General features: G+C 40.4%; 4 protein-coding genes across 9 annotated transcripts in view; 2 read left to right on the top strand and 2 right to left on the bottom strand.

Annotated features, from left to right (window-relative positions):
- Positions 1-421: 421 nt before the first annotated feature.
- mrpl44 (mitochondrial ribosomal protein L44) lies at positions 422-2,314 on the bottom strand. Its single transcript, XM_008425369.2, has 4 exons — positions 2,096-2,314; positions 1,324-1,792; positions 1,043-1,221; positions 422-924 (listed from the first exon to the last, which is right to left on the bottom strand). The coding sequence occupies exons 1-4, from the start codon at positions 2,269-2,271 to the stop codon at positions 753-755; spliced, it is 996 nt and encodes a 331-aa protein (XP_008423591.1). The 5' UTR covers positions 2,272-2,314; the 3' UTR covers positions 422-752.
- Positions 2,315-2,352: 38 nt separating this feature from the next.
- On the top strand, positions 2,353-4,665 carry dnaaf1 (dynein axonemal assembly factor 1). 2 transcript variants are annotated; one of them, XM_008425371.2, is made up of 3 exons: positions 2,353-3,452; positions 3,531-4,317; positions 4,420-4,665. In XM_008425371.2, exons 1-3 carry the CDS (start codon positions 2,519-2,521, stop codon positions 4,451-4,453), a joined length of 1,755 nt encoding a protein of 584 aa, XP_008423593.1. In that variant the 5' UTR covers positions 2,353-2,518; the 3' UTR covers positions 4,454-4,665. The 2 variants fall into 2 exon arrangements, with proteins under 2 accessions (XP_008423593.1, XP_008423594.1); XM_008425372.1 differs by having other exon boundaries at positions 2,354-3,452; positions 3,531-4,665.
- Positions 4,661-9,661, bottom strand: mffa (mitochondrial fission factor a). Of its 5 annotated transcripts, none has more exons than XM_008425374.1 (8): positions 9,481-9,658; positions 8,836-9,055; positions 7,594-7,763; positions 7,388-7,470; positions 6,605-6,766; positions 5,622-5,678; positions 5,316-5,400; positions 4,661-5,223 (listed from the first exon to the last, which is right to left on the bottom strand). In XM_008425374.1, the coding sequence occupies exons 1-8, from the start codon at positions 9,481-9,483 to the stop codon at positions 5,092-5,094; spliced, it is 912 nt and encodes a 303-aa protein (XP_008423596.1). In that variant the 5' UTR covers positions 9,484-9,658; the 3' UTR covers positions 4,661-5,091. The 5 variants fall into 5 exon arrangements, with proteins under 5 accessions (XP_008423596.1, XP_008423595.1, XP_017163804.1 ...); XM_008425373.2 differs by having other exon boundaries at positions 7,591-7,763; positions 9,481-9,657; XM_017308315.1 differs by lacking the exon at positions 6,605-6,766 and having other exon boundaries at positions 7,591-7,763; positions 9,481-9,661.
- A 67-nt stretch (positions 9,662-9,728) lies between these two features.
- The window catches only part of egfem1 (EGF-like and EMI domain containing 1), a 45,446-nt gene continuing 40,189 nt past the window's right edge, over positions 9,729-14,985 (top strand). The window contains exons 1-5 of the mRNA XM_008425378.1: positions 9,729-9,777; positions 10,799-10,928; positions 11,852-11,986; positions 12,526-12,635; positions 12,806-12,910. Of these exons, the coding sequence (XP_008423600.1) occupies positions 10,846-10,928; positions 11,852-11,986; positions 12,526-12,635; positions 12,806-12,910 (433 nt within the window). The 5' untranslated portion in view covers positions 9,729-9,777; positions 10,799-10,845. The remainder of the gene's footprint in view (positions 9,778-10,798; positions 10,929-11,851; positions 11,987-12,525; positions 12,636-12,805; positions 12,911-14,985) is intronic.

Raw genomic sequence — 14,985 nt, 5'->3', positions numbered from 1 at the left:
AGCAAATGGATTGAGCCCTCTAGCAAAGAAAAAAGAAAAAAATAAGAGCCAAAACGGTGACACACTTTAAAAAAACTCACAGCTGTAATTAAAAAAAAAATCTTTAAGTATTAACTTTTTGGAGTTGAATGTAAACCCAAACGCTTTTCAGGGTTTTAGCTCACACTATGGTCTATCACATTAAACCCCAATAACACTGTCGATTGAGATTGCATTGTGCCAAAAATAAGTAAAGGTTCAGAGGATTAACACTTTTGCAAGTCATAAGTGGTGTTAAGTTATTCCTGCTCTTTGTGTGAGGTATATACTCACTATTTGACATGTTAACACTTTAGAATCAGCAAACTAGATTTATGGCAAGTAAATACAAATATCATCTATATTAAGCAGGAACTGAAAATGAACAGAATCACAGCAATCATACATTCACACAAACATTTTATTACATGTGAGTTGTATCACAGTACAAAGCACACAACAGAGCAGCTGCATTATTTACAGGAAAGCTAAATGTCAGGTCTATTTCAGGCATTGTACTATTCTGACAGGCTTACACTCCTTATGTTCAACAGATGACCTCTGGTGTTCTTATTTCTCTGTGGTAATGACATTTGAAATCCAAATATAGTAAATCCTGAAAAGTGGACTCAAGTTTAATTATAACCTGTTGAAAGTCTATGCCGTGTAACACCTGCAACTTTGTCCCCTATTAGATTCATAGTGATTTAAGATCTTTATTAACTTGTCAGTTGCTACTGACTGACTGACTGAAGTAACGTCCGCTGATGTTGCTGTTGTGGAGAGAAGTCAAAGGGTCTGCGGTTCTCAGCGAAGCCATAAAGTTTCCGTAGAGCCACACGTGCCGCTTCCTCCTCAGCTCCGACAAGCGTCTCACCTGGACCTTGAGCCAGGAGTTTTGTGCCACTAGATGAATCAGAAAATAAGCAAAGCAGGAACATGATGCATACGTAAATTATTTCTAGGAATCTCACATTCAAATGACAATAGGCAGCAAAAACAGCACGCATGATTGCACATGTACCTGTACAAGCCGACAAAGTAGAGCGGGAGAACAGTACTGGCTCCTGCAGACCTGATGAGACGAGGTTCTGGCAGAGGAATATTTCTCTTTGCAAGTTCCTCCACCAGCAGTCCCATTGGATTCACCACAGTCCACATATCAAACAGGTCCTTTCCTATCAGCTGAGTCAATAGGAAATCCTGTGGGGGTAGCAGAGAAGTTGGGCATGAGGATCATTTACTGTAAAAACAACCTTAAAACGATTAATTTAAAAAAGAAACAAGCACCAACAAGTTCCTTACTCTGAGAAAGAATGCAGCTCGCTCTGCCCCACTGCTTTCCTCCAGAGCGCCGATCACCGCCATGAAAGTGGAGTTCAGCACCTCGTCCGGAACAGGGAATTCTGCACTCATTGTAAGATCCTCTATGCCAAGATTTCTTGCAACATAAGTCACAACTGACAGACTGCTAAGGTGCCCCACAATGCACTCAACCCCCTCATGTGGCAGACTAGGAAAGCTTGCCCTGCACCAGTCGGTCAGGATGCTTTTAGTCAGGCCTTCTCCCTTTTTGCTCAGCTGAAGATTGTCTTTCAGAACCAAGGCCGTGGTCTCAGAGTCAACCTCCAGCTTTTTTCTCCTCTCCTGCTCCGCCTGCAGGTAACACGGACTGACGAAGGCTGTTTTAAGTAACTGCAGAGAGAAGTTTTCATGGAGACGGGAACTGAAAGCCTGAACCTCTGAATGGTAATCCCAATTAGGCTGTTGCCACCTGAAGGAGATGAGGAAGAGAAGACAGTGTTTTCCATAAATATTGCAATGTCATTCGAAAATGTTGGCAAAATGAGCAACTGGACCTGCTGAAGAGCTGGAAATATCATACATATAATGAACGTTTTTGCCCTCATTAAGGTTGTGTGAGCAACAAATTGTTTCTGCAATCTAAAGCTAAAAAAAAGTAGATACTTTCTCTACCTCACCATTCTTTTTTTCTACTAATGAAAAACAATGCCATATTAGGCTCCTAAACGATTGGCCTTGAGATGCTCTTTAGCATTAGCTAAATGTCAGTCACCGTGGCTTCGGTGGCGGAGGTCCTTCGAGCTGTAACTTCTTCGCCATAATATATGTGTAAGCTCTCATCCATCGTTTCTTCTCCCTAACCTGTGTCAGTGAAGGGCTTCTGGAAACGAGCTGACACTGCAGCCTAAATGTTAGCACGCCGCGTTTTAACGTGTAGCCCGCCGCCATGTTTCCTCCTACCAGTGGAGTGTGTTACACTGATAAGTGTCCGACGCGAACAGAACTCTCTGTCGGGGAGTAACCATGGAAACCAACGTAAACCATAATTAACGTTGACAAACAAAGCGGATTGCCAGATAGTTATCCAGTTTGGCCAGTGCTTCACTACATTTCCGCAACTGATACTTTTTTTCAAATTTCGTCTGCGGATTTATTTAAATATATTTTTGGGGGGAATTACCCGAATGTGAAGAGGATGGACGATAAGGTGACAACAGAAAACGCAACGGAAAGACAAAACACCGATGATACTTCTGGCAGAAACGGATCAGGTGGGCTTCAAAATACATTTGAAGAAAAAAATAAAAATAGATACCAGTGGCAGACCTCAGTGCAAGAGGAAAAACATTCAGAGCCAAGGATGACCAAGAAGTTCCTCAAAGACCTCTGCAAGAAGAACAAACTGTACTCCACACCTAGCTTGAATGACACACTGTACCTGCATTTTAAGGGTTTCTCCAAGATTGAGAACCTGGAAGAATACACAGGGCTCAAATGTCTCTGGCTGGAAAGCAATGGTCTCCAGAGGATTGAGAACCTGGATGCTCAGACTGACCTTCGCTGCTTGTTCCTGCACCAGAACCTCATTTGCAAGCTGGAAAACCTGGAACCCATGAAGAAACTCTGCACCCTGAACGTCTCCAACAACTACATCCACATGATAGAGAACATCTCCTGCCTTCCTGAACTCAGCACTCTACAAATATCCCACAACAAACTGGAGAGTGCGAAGGACGTAGAGCATCTGGGCGAGTGCATGGCCATCAACGTGTTGGACCTGTCTCACAATCTGTTACACGACCCTGAGATTGTCTCCGTGTTGGAGGCAATGCCAGAACTGAGGGTGCTGAACCTGATGGGAAATGAGGTGGTGAGGAAAATCCCAAACTACAGGAAGACCCTGATTATCCACCTTAAGCAGCTCACCTTCCTCGATGACCGGCCCGTGTTCCCCAAAGACAGGGCATGTGCAGAGGCGTGGGCCAAGGACGGGCTGGAGGGGGAGTGGAAGGAGAGAGCGGCATGGGTGTCACGGGAGAGAAGGAAAATCCAGGACAGCTTGGATGAATTGGCGAAAATCCGTGAGAAAGCCCTGGAGAAAAAACGCCTGCGAGAGTTGCAAGCGGAAGGTGAGCATTGTTCAGCTTTGATTTGAACAGTTATTTGGAAAAATGTAACGTTTAACTGTATAATTACTTTTCTTTTAGGGAAAATTGAGACAGCTCCTACTTCAGTCATGGCTAGTGAAGAAAACACGGAGACTTTGTCTCCCTCTGAAGGAGAGGATGTCCAGATCTTTACGGAGGGCAGCCAGGAAGATTTGAAGGTTGACAAAAGTGAGGCAAACGACAGAGATCTCAACGCAGAAGAGCCGGAGGAGGACAAGTTTGATACAGAAAATGATGATCAGTTTCAAATCAAGCACGACACAGGAGAGAATGTCTGGGCGAACTCTGTACAAGGTGGACAGATACTGCAGATAAATGTGGGAGAAGAAAATCACAAGTTAACAAAGGACAGAGAGCATAAGTTGTCTGAAAACACACAGCCTACGCAGGTTTCTCCCGGTCTTTCAGAAGAAGATGAGCTTGTACCGTTACATGGTCCTGGACCGTTAGTTACAGAGCTGGAGGACGGAGAGCAGCTGGAAACCATCCACCTTCCCATAAGCCAGTCACTGCGTATTGACGAGCTGCCCGACTTGGAAGACGTGGATACAGAAGACTTCCCCGGAATATCCCATCAGCAGGACTTCAAACCAAAAATAGAAGTCATATCAGGAGATGGCGATGAAGAGACACCGACTGAGAATCAGGGCGGGGGCATCTTCGGTCTCAGCCATGACGGAACGTCCTCGCCGTTTCCAGGTGACTGCAACAAATCAACTGGGCTCCCTAACGATTCATCACTGCTCTATCCAGAAGATGATGATGATTGGCTTACTCACTATCCAGGATCCAATCAACCTTCCTCAGAGAAACAATGTTTGATTGAGTAAGTGAACTGATACCTTTAGATGTAAACATATTTTGTTTTTTTTTTTATACAAAATTGGCCTCCTGCAATATTTGAAATTACAAAACGTTTATCTGACAGTCAAATGTGGCCTTTAGGATGCAACTGGAAATGACTCTCACATAAAGAGTTGAAATTCAGCTTGTTTGATACGTTTCAGCACATTTGGTGAAAGAAATCCAATTTTTAACTGATTCAACTTCTTGCAGGTACCCCTTTTTCAAGACTTACAAAAGCAAAAGTTCATGTGGACTTTTTTGTGTAACAGCAAATTTACAATGTTTTTTTTTATCTAGTTCGGACATCAATAAAAACAAGAAAATGCTTTGCATGTATTACTTTAATTATTTTACATTACATTTCCTAGGTGATGTCACATATTACTCCCCCTGCAATAAATATTTCACATGTTACCACATAGCAAATGTCTCCACGTTGTAGGTTAAGACCAATGCCGTCCTGCTTCAGTATGTCCTCCCACAGCTTTAGGTGCCATAAACAAATATTTACAAATCATTTATGACTGGGCAGAAAAGTTTGGAATAAAAGCAAAACAAGAACAAACAAACAAACAAAAAAAACATGGACAGGATGAAATAAGAGTAGAAAAATAAAACTGTACATGTGTTAAATAAACAAAACCCAGAATATCATTCCTGTGCAGGTTATGTCTCATAAATCCCAAAATATTTTAACACAAGGACAAAATGCAGCGAAGTAGCTAATATTCAATATATTGAATACAGACCAGCTCTAACGCCGCAACCACACCCAGGTGTTAACGAGCCAGAAAGCAACACTGATCGAGTACATAATCATCTCTCGCTTTGCTCTCTCCTTGTTCTCGTCTTCCAAGTGTTTGAGTCTCTTGTTCAACTTGATGAGCTGTTGAGACACATTTTTTAAAAAAAGCAAATCGTTTTCTACTGTTTCTAAAAATTTCAGTCACCTGCAATAAAATATTTGTTAAAGCTAACCTGGCGCCGAAGTGTGGTCGCGTCGACTGCCGTCATGTCATCCGCTGGCCCTTCCAGGGCACTTTCAGTTGTCGACAATGCAAACCTTAAAAAACAAACAAAAACAATCTTTTTACATTTTTTTTTTTTAAAAACCAAACCATCCACGGCTCCTAGTAGTAACATTTTAGACTATATATTTCAGGTAAACATAATGCCGTGGCTGAGAATTACTGGACCTCATTTTAAAACACAATGAGTAGTAGAGCCAAGAAAGGTTAAGGACAGGGAAAGAGGAGGAAAATATGAAGTGCCAGGTGAAGTTACCTGGAATCAGGCAAGGGGTTGGAGCTCAAACCTGACCCCCCTCGCAGAGACGGTTTGCTAAAGATGTGGGGAAACACAGAGAAGGGAGAAGGGAAAAAGAGATCTAGAAAAACACAGTGTTGCACATACCACCCATGCCACTAGAGCCCACAAGACGGAGCTTGCTAGACATTCTACGATGTCATAGTTAACACGAGAACTCCTAATATGTTACTGGAGGAGAGATCACATGTGGGAAGCATTTTAAGAAGCCTCTCCCATACTGTACACAAGGCAGAGTCGGAGGCGGGGCTGAAGATGAAGTGTTTGTGTTTTCACCTCGAGTGAACCTACGCTAGACTCGGGATGAGGGAACCGAGAGGAACGCGAGAGCCAAAAGGTTAGTAAAAATTTTTAAAAAAGGTACTTTTTCTAACGTATGCAAAGTTACTTATATTTTGCCACAGACCTTTGGTATGTGACAAGTTCTGAATTTAAGTTGAAAATTGAGAACTACACTTTTTATACTTGACGCTCTTTAGATTAATGGAGCTGATTTCTCAAAAGTGACTGTTCACCTTCCTTCAAAGGTAAATATGAAGTCTGATGACTGACTCAGCGTTCACTGCCAGGAAACCTGACGACTGCTCTCTTAATCACATGTATTGTTTGACTTTAATACTTGCAGAAGAACTGGCTTTATTACAAGCCTCAAGCTGTAAGCTCAAGTCATCAGCCATGTCTTCTTTTATTATTTTCAGAAACTACTTAATATTCTTATTACCATTATCTGTATCCCAGGACATATTTTTATTATTATAAATCGCCAGTGCTAAAAAAAAAAAAATAAATAAATAAAAAAATCCGTCAATCGTGGAAAAGAGCATAAAATCAGCATCAGCAAAAATTGGAATAAGCTGCTGGGAAAACATTTAAAGAAGTTTGCATTTGACTCGCTGGCAATACTCTTTACAAAACAAATGACCAGTTAGTTGGGAGGTCACCTGCGTGGGTTCTCATCCAAGACCTCCAGGACCTGCTGATAGGCCCGACGTGTAGTGGACTGGATGAAAGACAGAACACCGCTAGCGCTGTACACGTTGTGCTCTTCAGCCATGTTGAGGGAAGGGCGTGACTGGTTAGTGGTCGGGGGGTGCGAAGTTGTACTGCTCAGTGCCCACCATTACAGGGATCAAATTTGAAGGGAAAGAAGGGAAAAGGGCAGAAGAAGAGGAAGGAAAGGGAGAGAAATAAGGAAAAGGTACAACCCCCCACGGTCTGTATAAAAACTTAAGGCAGATCAATGCAAAGAAAAGAAGCAGCGACGGAGACCTGTCAGCCATTTTAGCAAAAGCGCTCAACACGAACAGAAACAGGCTAATCCCTCTCTCGTGACGTGAAAGCAACTTGATGAACTTCATGCCACATGATGCTGTGCTGCAGAAAAGAATCTGGAGGAGAAAACGTCTTCCCTTCACAGGCTTTTACTCTTCGCCACAACCAACCCGTCTAATCAAAGTACACATAATAAAACCAAAGCTTTTAAATCATTGACGTATACAATATTAATAATGAAAACTGACAAGACAGGCCGCTTTCATTATTTGTCTGCAAGCAGCAGACGTTCTGGCAGACGAGATGCAGCCACGGGTGACCGGATGGATGATGAGAGTGGACCAAATAAAAAGTAAGAGCTAGAAGAACGACACGGCTTGCTACTACATGCAAACCTCAGCAGAGCTAAGACAGAGCTTAGCTAATGATGGCATCTGTGGCAAAATACTTACGCAGATTCATTATGAGTTAGTTGGCGGACGGCTGCATTCTCACTGGCAGAACGCTCCCGCCTTAAACGTCCCTGGGGCTGCACCTATGACAAGAAAAATGAAGACAGCCGATTTATGTTTTGAAGCAATGATGTTGCGACACCAAGTAGAATCGCGAGCCCTTTGTACTTATAAGATGTGCAACTTATAAGCTTATGCCCTACCACCTCCTCAGTGTCTGGAGCTGTCTGATGCTCTTCTTCCAAGAAGTCCAGGGGTCGATCACTGAGGGTCAGGACTCTGGGAGGAGTTTTCAGCGCCAGAGTTTCAAGGGGTGTTGACTGGATGAGGTCTAAGTCTCTGGGTCTGGGGAAGTGGGCGTCTGCATCTGCATCTCCTGACAAATCACAAAGTAAAGCTAAACAATCAGCACCAACCCCAAAACATGTAAGTCATTGTGTTCTGCATTAGAAAGTGGCATGCCAGTATCTCTGTTTCATTTTCAGTTTTTAGCAGCTGACATGATATGACGAATAAAACAAAATAGCCCCAAAGCATAGGGTAGGAAAATGCCTGGACCTTCGACTTTTGGCTCTGTGTTGTTTGTAAGTAGTTGGAACAAGGATAAGGGTATCATTGGCTGGCAGTATTATTGTTAAATATCAACTGTAATAAAAACACATTCTCCTCTCCTTCGTAATTGACATTGCAAGCTTTCCAACTATCTCTGTGACCTTTATTCTCTTGGGTACTATTATCTGTGATAGGCGTGGACACCTGATAAAGTGACACTCCATCAAAAAGCAGAATCTAAACATACATTTCTGACACTATGATAAATGTTGCCTTCCAAAAAGAGTTCTGCGATATTAATATTGCACAAAATATATTGCAAATTAAGATATATTTTTGATACAATGTGCAGCACAAGCTGAAAGGTGCAGATTGTTAGACATAGCAACATCTTTTTACACATCTTCCCATCTCTAAATTCCAAGTTTCAAATCTTGCCAATTTTTATACACAACATTCGAGTAAGTACAATCTGCTCTTAAAAATGGTGATACAGTGGCTGGATGTTGCACAAATCATTTAAATAATAGTAAATAACTATTTTATGGCTTTTTTGTGTATGGACAAACTTAAAGAAGACATGCTTAAAAATCTTTAACACTTGTCCAACTGCGACTGCATTGTGTGTTTATCATGCATTTCAAAGAAAGTTAAACACTGCAGATTCAATGCTTTGCTTCCAACTAAGCTAGTCAAATTTTAAGAACCACATATCCATTTTCAAACTCTGATACAAACAAAATAAACTGTCAACCAGTGTTTGTTTGTTTGTTTCCTTTTTAAATGATTTTACGTTCATCTGTAGGTTCTCACTCAGAAATCCATACTAAAATACTGATACTAAAATGTTAAACTCTTAGTAATAAAGCGGCGAGGCACAAATAATATACACCAACCTGCAATCACGATCCTGTCTGGCACTTGCATTATGACGCTGGGGGGCACTTCCTGTAAACCATCGCCGGGCTCTTCGTGTGAATGAGGAGCCACTTTGAGCTTCTGCGGGATGCGCATCTTCTGGCTGATCCCCTCGGTGTACTCCAGCTCATACTGAATGCGGTTTATCTCCGCCATCTCTACAGTCGGGGATGGAAATGCTGCTCCGCTCATTTGACTCTGTGGAATCCGAACAGGAGGAGCTGTTGACTCATAAAAAGTGGTTTTAGCAGTACTTTCATTTCTCAGCTGTTGTTGTACGTTGACAGAGATTGTTGACGTGGTTTGTTTATTTTTAAACAGTCCAATGTTGCTCTGTTGGAAACCTCAGTCTCGTGATGCTATCATATGATAAAAGCAGAAAAAAACAAAAAAAAACGACCAAACCGCTTCGACTGTTGCAAGAAATGTATGCTGCCTAGCATTAAGCTAGCACCGACTTATCAATAAAAGAAAATAAAAAAACATATTTTACCAGTAGCAAACTAACGCCCACAATATTTATTAAGTACGTGCATCTGTCTTGACCAGAAATATGATCGAGAGTAAGAAAACAACTTAGCCTCCTCGCCATTTCGAGCTAACACTTTAGCGCGGTTACTTACCATTCTAAATGTTGGCTAACGCAGCGACCTCTCTAAAAACGTATTTATTAAATAAAACCAGGAAGGGACTTCTGTTGGTGTTCCAACGTATTAGGTTAGGAACAAAAATTCCAAATAGTATAGCTGTTTAACATCTCTTTGTATTCATATGAGAGAGGAGGTTCCTCTCGCTCCTTGCCCTGTTTCTACTTTAAACAGGAAATGTTTCTTGTTATTCTTGATTTTTTTTTCTTGCGGATAGCATCCAACGTGAAGATACATTATCGCCATCTACTGTATTGGAGTGTATAACTTAGCGTAAGTTATATATTCATTCAATCCATTTTCCTTTGAAAATAATAAGGAAATGCTTTATTGGTCTTTTTGTGTCTAGACTAATAATGTCGTCACGCCATGTTTCTTTAATTCTTGCTTTTAACTTTTCACATTGACTTATTGTATGTTCTGCTGTTTCCAGTAGAATATACAGGAAACAGCATGTTGATGCCACAATCACGTTTACCTGTTGGATGTTTACCCATCAAATGTAAAGTTTTATTTAACCCTGTTTGTCCTAATCACAACACAACCTTGTTATAGCTGATTTTACTCTAAATTGCATTCTCCTTACTGTCTGTTGTATGGGATAACATTTAGTCCACTCCTCCAAAAATCTGCTGCCAGAATGGCTTTATTTCTTAATAATAAATTTTATTTCAGATTTACCAAATCTCATATTAATCTCATACCCACATAAACCAAGCTATTACTTGAGACTATAAGTCTAAATATAATTAAATTTAATTCTCCAACTCTGTATGGCTTTCAGATGACACTGTTAATTAAAAAACCAAGATAACCTCTGAAAAGTGTGCAGGTGGAAATAAAGGTTGAAAATTAAGTTTATCTTAACAAAACAAACACACACACACACACACACACACACACAAGAAAATAAAGAAACTAACCAGAATGCATGCAAAGAGTTCAATGTCGAATAAGCACAACCTTCTGTAATACACTGTAAAAAAAAAGGAAGAAAAAAAAGATAAGAAAACAGGCTGCGACAACAAAGCAGGCACATTCAGCGTCCTCCCCCCCTCCCCTCCCTTTTGGCCCCCACCATCCTGGGTGTTTGTGGGTGGTGCATTTAACACAGAGGCTCTCAAAGACTCAGAGAGTCTCCCCTTCACCTAATCAGTAGCATGAACCGGGAATCAAATCAAAAACATCACTCCATGTTAGCCAAAAAATCTCTTGAGCTTGAACGTGGACTTCCATAATTTTGTCAGAATGTTTTGGATTTAACGGGCTTTTTTTTTTTTCTTTTTTTTTTTAGTCTGCACAGCTGAATCTTCAACAACGTGTCTGTAAGCAGCTGGAACTATGTTTCCAAAGATTTTCTATATATGTGTGAAATTATTCAGCGCTATGCACTTCGCATCATCTGCAGACCTGCAGCTTGGCATGTAAGTAAGATGTTAGCTAGTTTCCGACGCTAATTGGTGACTTCCCAGGTGAATGAGAAAATTCTGCTTTAACATGCGATATACACGAATGAAATAAATCAGGAGGCACGCTGAATTTTGATAGACGAATACATGACTATTTTTTGGAAATAACTTTTGTTTGTGTCCTTTATGTGTGGTCTGCCCACTAGGGGTCTCCATTTCAGGTCCCACGGAAGATAGGATATGTACTGTACACACAGCAGCAGTTTTACATCGTTCACTTCCAGTGGAATGCTACTTTTTGTTTCTTTATCCATGTGGCACTCTACCACTGAGTTCCAATTTCAAATAAACTGTCCGATATATTAAAGGAGGCTTCTTTTCATTAGGGGACAACCACAGTACTTCCTCTAATTAACTTCAAGCTTTATTGAAGCCAGATGCCTCGTGGAGGCAGCCAGTCGTTGTAAGGTGGCCGAAATTACAACACAAATGAATTCGAGCTAACTAAACACAGTTGTCTGGAGTTTATGTTTGTACAATGATTTATGCAGGCATGAACTGCATCTATCTATCTATCTATCTATCTATCTATCTATCTATCTATCTATCTATCTATCTATCTATCTATCTATCTATCTATCTATCTATCTATCTATCNTCTATCTATCTATCTATCTATCTATCTATCTATCTATCTATCTATCTATCTATCTATCTATCTATCTATCTATCTATCTATCTATCTATCTATCTGTCTGTCTGTCTGTCTGTCTGTCTGTCTGTCTGTCTGTAAGATGACCTGTCTGTCTGTAAGATGACCAGTCTGTCTGTAAGATGACCAGAGGGATCTCACAACTAAGTCATCCATGTACAGTGACCAACCAGTATTGCTGTAGTGTTGCTACGTCACTCTTTTCTGTACCTTCCCCAATGCAAAGGCCAAATGTTTGCGCCACCCAGGAGGTGTCCATGTTGGGGGTCCTCCAGCCCTGTGTTCAGGCGTTGACCCGCACGGTGCAGGTGTGGAAGCAGGGCTGCACAAGCCGCAGATGGTGTGTGGGATTTGAGAGAAGGTAAGAAAAATCCAGTTTGTATCACATTACACACATGTACTTTTAACACCATTCTCAAAGTTGTTCCCATCTTAAGCAAGTAGTCAAGATGAATGTTCCATCAAGGCTGAAAATGCCCAGGAATTTTTTAATTTTTTTCTCTACATTTTGTCATCAGTGTATTTTATTTAAATCTTTTTAAAATAGAACAAAAGAGTAAGCATAATGCATCTCTTTCAAGATTAAAAAAATATATATATATAATTTGAAAAGCATGGTGTGCATTGGTCTTTTGTCTCATTTTCAGATGATTATCAAAAAAGGAAAAAAATCATGCAACCATATGTTTCTTTTGTACTGGTCCACTACGCCAAACAAAAATTCAAACTAAATCAAGTCAAGTCTGTGGAGGTAACATGACAAAATGTGAAAGGGTTAAAGTCTCTCTCACTTGATCTTATGTACTTTGTATAACAATGACTACTATTGTTTTATGCTTACAAAATACCACAGTACAGCCTCTAAAAATATGTACATGTAACAGAAAGTCTTCTCCTTAGGACTTCGTACTACACAGCATACAGGCAAGCGTACAGCATGGATTTTCACACAGTCTATAAATGTTGTCCCGGTTGGGCTCAGAAAGACAATGAGATGGGCTGTCTACATAGTGAGTAAATAAGCATCTCATTGATGTACGGCAAATATCTTATATAAATTGACTGGAAATATTGATTAGAAAATTGTCGGCTTTCTGCAAAGAAGTGCTTCACTTGTTTCCAGTTAACAGAACCAAATATATCAGCAACATGATGGTGTGTGATGTTGAATTATCCACAGGGGTGTGCAGTGCTAATGCCTGTCTTAATGGTGGGAGATGTGCAGAGACTGGGGAGCGTATTTGTCACTGTCCATTAGGCTTCAAAGGTCCCCGGTGCCAGTATGGTAAGTTTTTCATTTCCACTTACGAGAATACTTACCAACTAAAAATATGCTGTTGTTTTCAATACCTTTCGTATTTTATGAAATGTTTATAGTTACCTGTAGATTTAGCGTCACTGAACTTAGTTACATTTGCAGAAAACAACACATCCGTTAACTGTTATTAGCATTTCTCAAATTTCGTGCTTTATCTTTTTTAAATTGCTAATCTTAGATGGAGCTGTAATTGGATAATGCTGCAGTATGGAGTTGCTATTGAAGGTAGACTTTTTTTTTTATGGGACTAATTGGTTTTAATGGGCTAAATCAGGAATTTATGGTGTCTTTGGCCAAAGAGTTTAGTAAAGTCGCGTTACATCGACAATCTTCAACATCTTTTGTGACTTTGTCTGCAAAAGCACACAGTACTTCCAACTTTTGAATTGAAAGAAGAATAATTTACATTTATATCTATCTCCAGTGAAACATGGTGGTATTAGCATTCTACTGTAATCATGTGTTGATCTTTTCAACAGTGGATGAAAAGCAGGCTAGACTTGATGGGAATAAGGATGGACTCTTGGCTTTTGAATCTATACTTTAATACAACTGAAATTTTACAGTTTTCATAGATGCTCTTTGATCGAATCCGAAATATTTTGCAATGAATAATCTGTAGGAGAGCAATGTGAACCAGCGTTTTTGCTGAAAATTGTAGGCAAAATATAGTGAATCTAATAATTGTTAAACTTCTTCAAAATTTCCAGAATGTGACTGCCTTTTGATAGCTTGGAGAAACTGATCCATCTGACAGCCAGTATTTTATATTATACAAATAGGACACACTGACGTTTATACAGCCTTAAACAACAAAATGTAAAGGGATCGTACATGAATTATTTTGTGTAAAGTTTGGTTGCTGATTGGTTGTCAGTGTATGCTCTTGCTGACCTGGTTGTCTGTATGTCCCCTGCCTGTCCAAACTTAACAGGGTGAGAGTTGTTTAAGTTTTAGAAAGCTGTTGTAGAAACAGAATGCGGTGGAGATGATATTTGGTCACTACTCTCATGTGCTTGGAAACCAATGAACACACACACATACTGTACATTGCAGAAGTTATTCCATCTGATTCCTCAACCTTCCCAGAAGGGAATGTCCTGTCATTGCACTGCCAGGGATTTTAAACAGATCTCTACTTGGTTCATTTCACAATAATGTTTGTTAAAGACAAAGCTCCTCGCTTTTGTTTTTACATGAGCTCTTTGGTTTTCACTCTTCAAGGTGACAGTTCACAATCTGAAATGACCATTGTTTTTCATCCTTCTTTCCTATGCATTTTGTGCTGTGATCCACCGTGGTCTTGGTCTTCTCACTTTGTAAAACACTTTACCTTCTCCCATTTCCCCTGACAGATTTATCCACTGACTCCTGCTAGACTCATTATGTGAATTCAAGCCAAGTGCCTGCGTCCAGTCAAGTTCCTTTACTGAATCCCCCCCTATAAAACAGTAGCAAATGCAAACTGAACACCTGAAAAATGTGTCAGTAATTCTATTTCTTTTTGGCAACCTTTTCTAATTTTCTGGTGTACTGTAGATATTAAATGTTTATATTTCTGGACAAAAGTGTTTATTAATCTGAAACACATTGAACAAACCCGAAAAATGCCCTGAGATTTTGAAAACTTCTTCACAAAGTTATAAGAATATAAACGCTAGCGTTCTCTGTGTTTGATCTACACTTGGGAAATGTTAATGATTAAGTTGTGTGTGTGTGTGTGTGTGTGTGTGTGTGTGTGTGTGTGTGTGTGTGTGTGTGTGTGGGTGTGTGCGTGCGTGCGTGCGTGTGCGTGTGTGTGTGCGGGTGTGTGTGTGTGTGCGTGTGGGGGTGTGCGTGCATGTGTCGGTGTGTGGAATGGGGGAGAGGACGGGGTTTTGGGGACCCGCAAGAGGACGCAAGCAGCACCCATGCCCAGACTCTGTTCATGTGGCAGTCAGTATCTTACCTCTTGCACAAACCTCTCTGAACATCTGCATTTTTTATGTGATACAAGTTAAGACGTACAAAAAAAAATATTTCCTGGCACCATTCACAGGATA

Source organism: Poecilia reticulata, linkage group LG13, assembly GCF_000633615.1.
Source record: "Poecilia reticulata strain Guanapo linkage group LG13, Guppy_female_1.0+MT, whole genome shotgun sequence".
Classification (NCBI taxonomy): domain Eukaryota; kingdom Metazoa; phylum Chordata; class Actinopteri; order Cyprinodontiformes; family Poeciliidae; genus Poecilia; species Poecilia reticulata.
This window is presented reverse-complemented; position numbering and strand designations above follow the sequence as displayed.

Bases quoted from the DNA above. Each gene is read 5' to 3' on its own strand.
- mffa (XM_008425373.2), bottom strand. The intron at 7,764-8,835 runs GTTGGTGTATAT...GTGATTTGTCAG, and splicing joins AGACAGGATCGTGATTGCAG to GAGATGCAGATGCAGACGCC. The intron at 5,401-5,621 runs GTAACTTCACCT...TTGTTTTTTAAG, and splicing joins AACCCCTTGCCTGATTCCAG to GTTTGCATTGTCGACAACTG.
- dnaaf1 (XM_008425371.2), top strand. From the start codon at position 2,519: ATGGACGATAAGGTGACAACAGAAAACGCAACGGAAAGACAAAACACC. The intron at 3,453-3,530 runs GTGAGCATTGTT...CTTTTCTTTTAG, and splicing joins GCGAGAGTTGCAAGCGGAAG to GGAAAATTGAGACAGCTCCT. The intron at 4,318-4,419 runs GTAAGTGAACTG...TTTATCTGACAG, and splicing joins GAGAAACAATGTTTGATTGA to TCAAATGTGGCCTTTAGGAT.
- mrpl44 (XM_008425369.2), bottom strand. From the start codon at position 2,271: ATGGCGGCGGGCTACACGTTAAAACGCGGCGTGCTAACATTTAGGCTG. The intron at 1,222-1,323 runs GTAAGGAACTTG...CTACCCCCACAG, and splicing joins GAGCTGCATTCTTTCTCAGA to GATTTCCTATTGACTCAGCT. The intron at 925-1,042 runs GTACATGTGCAA...TGATTCATCTAG, and splicing joins TACTTTGTCGGCTTGTACAG to TGGCACAAAACTCCTGGCTC.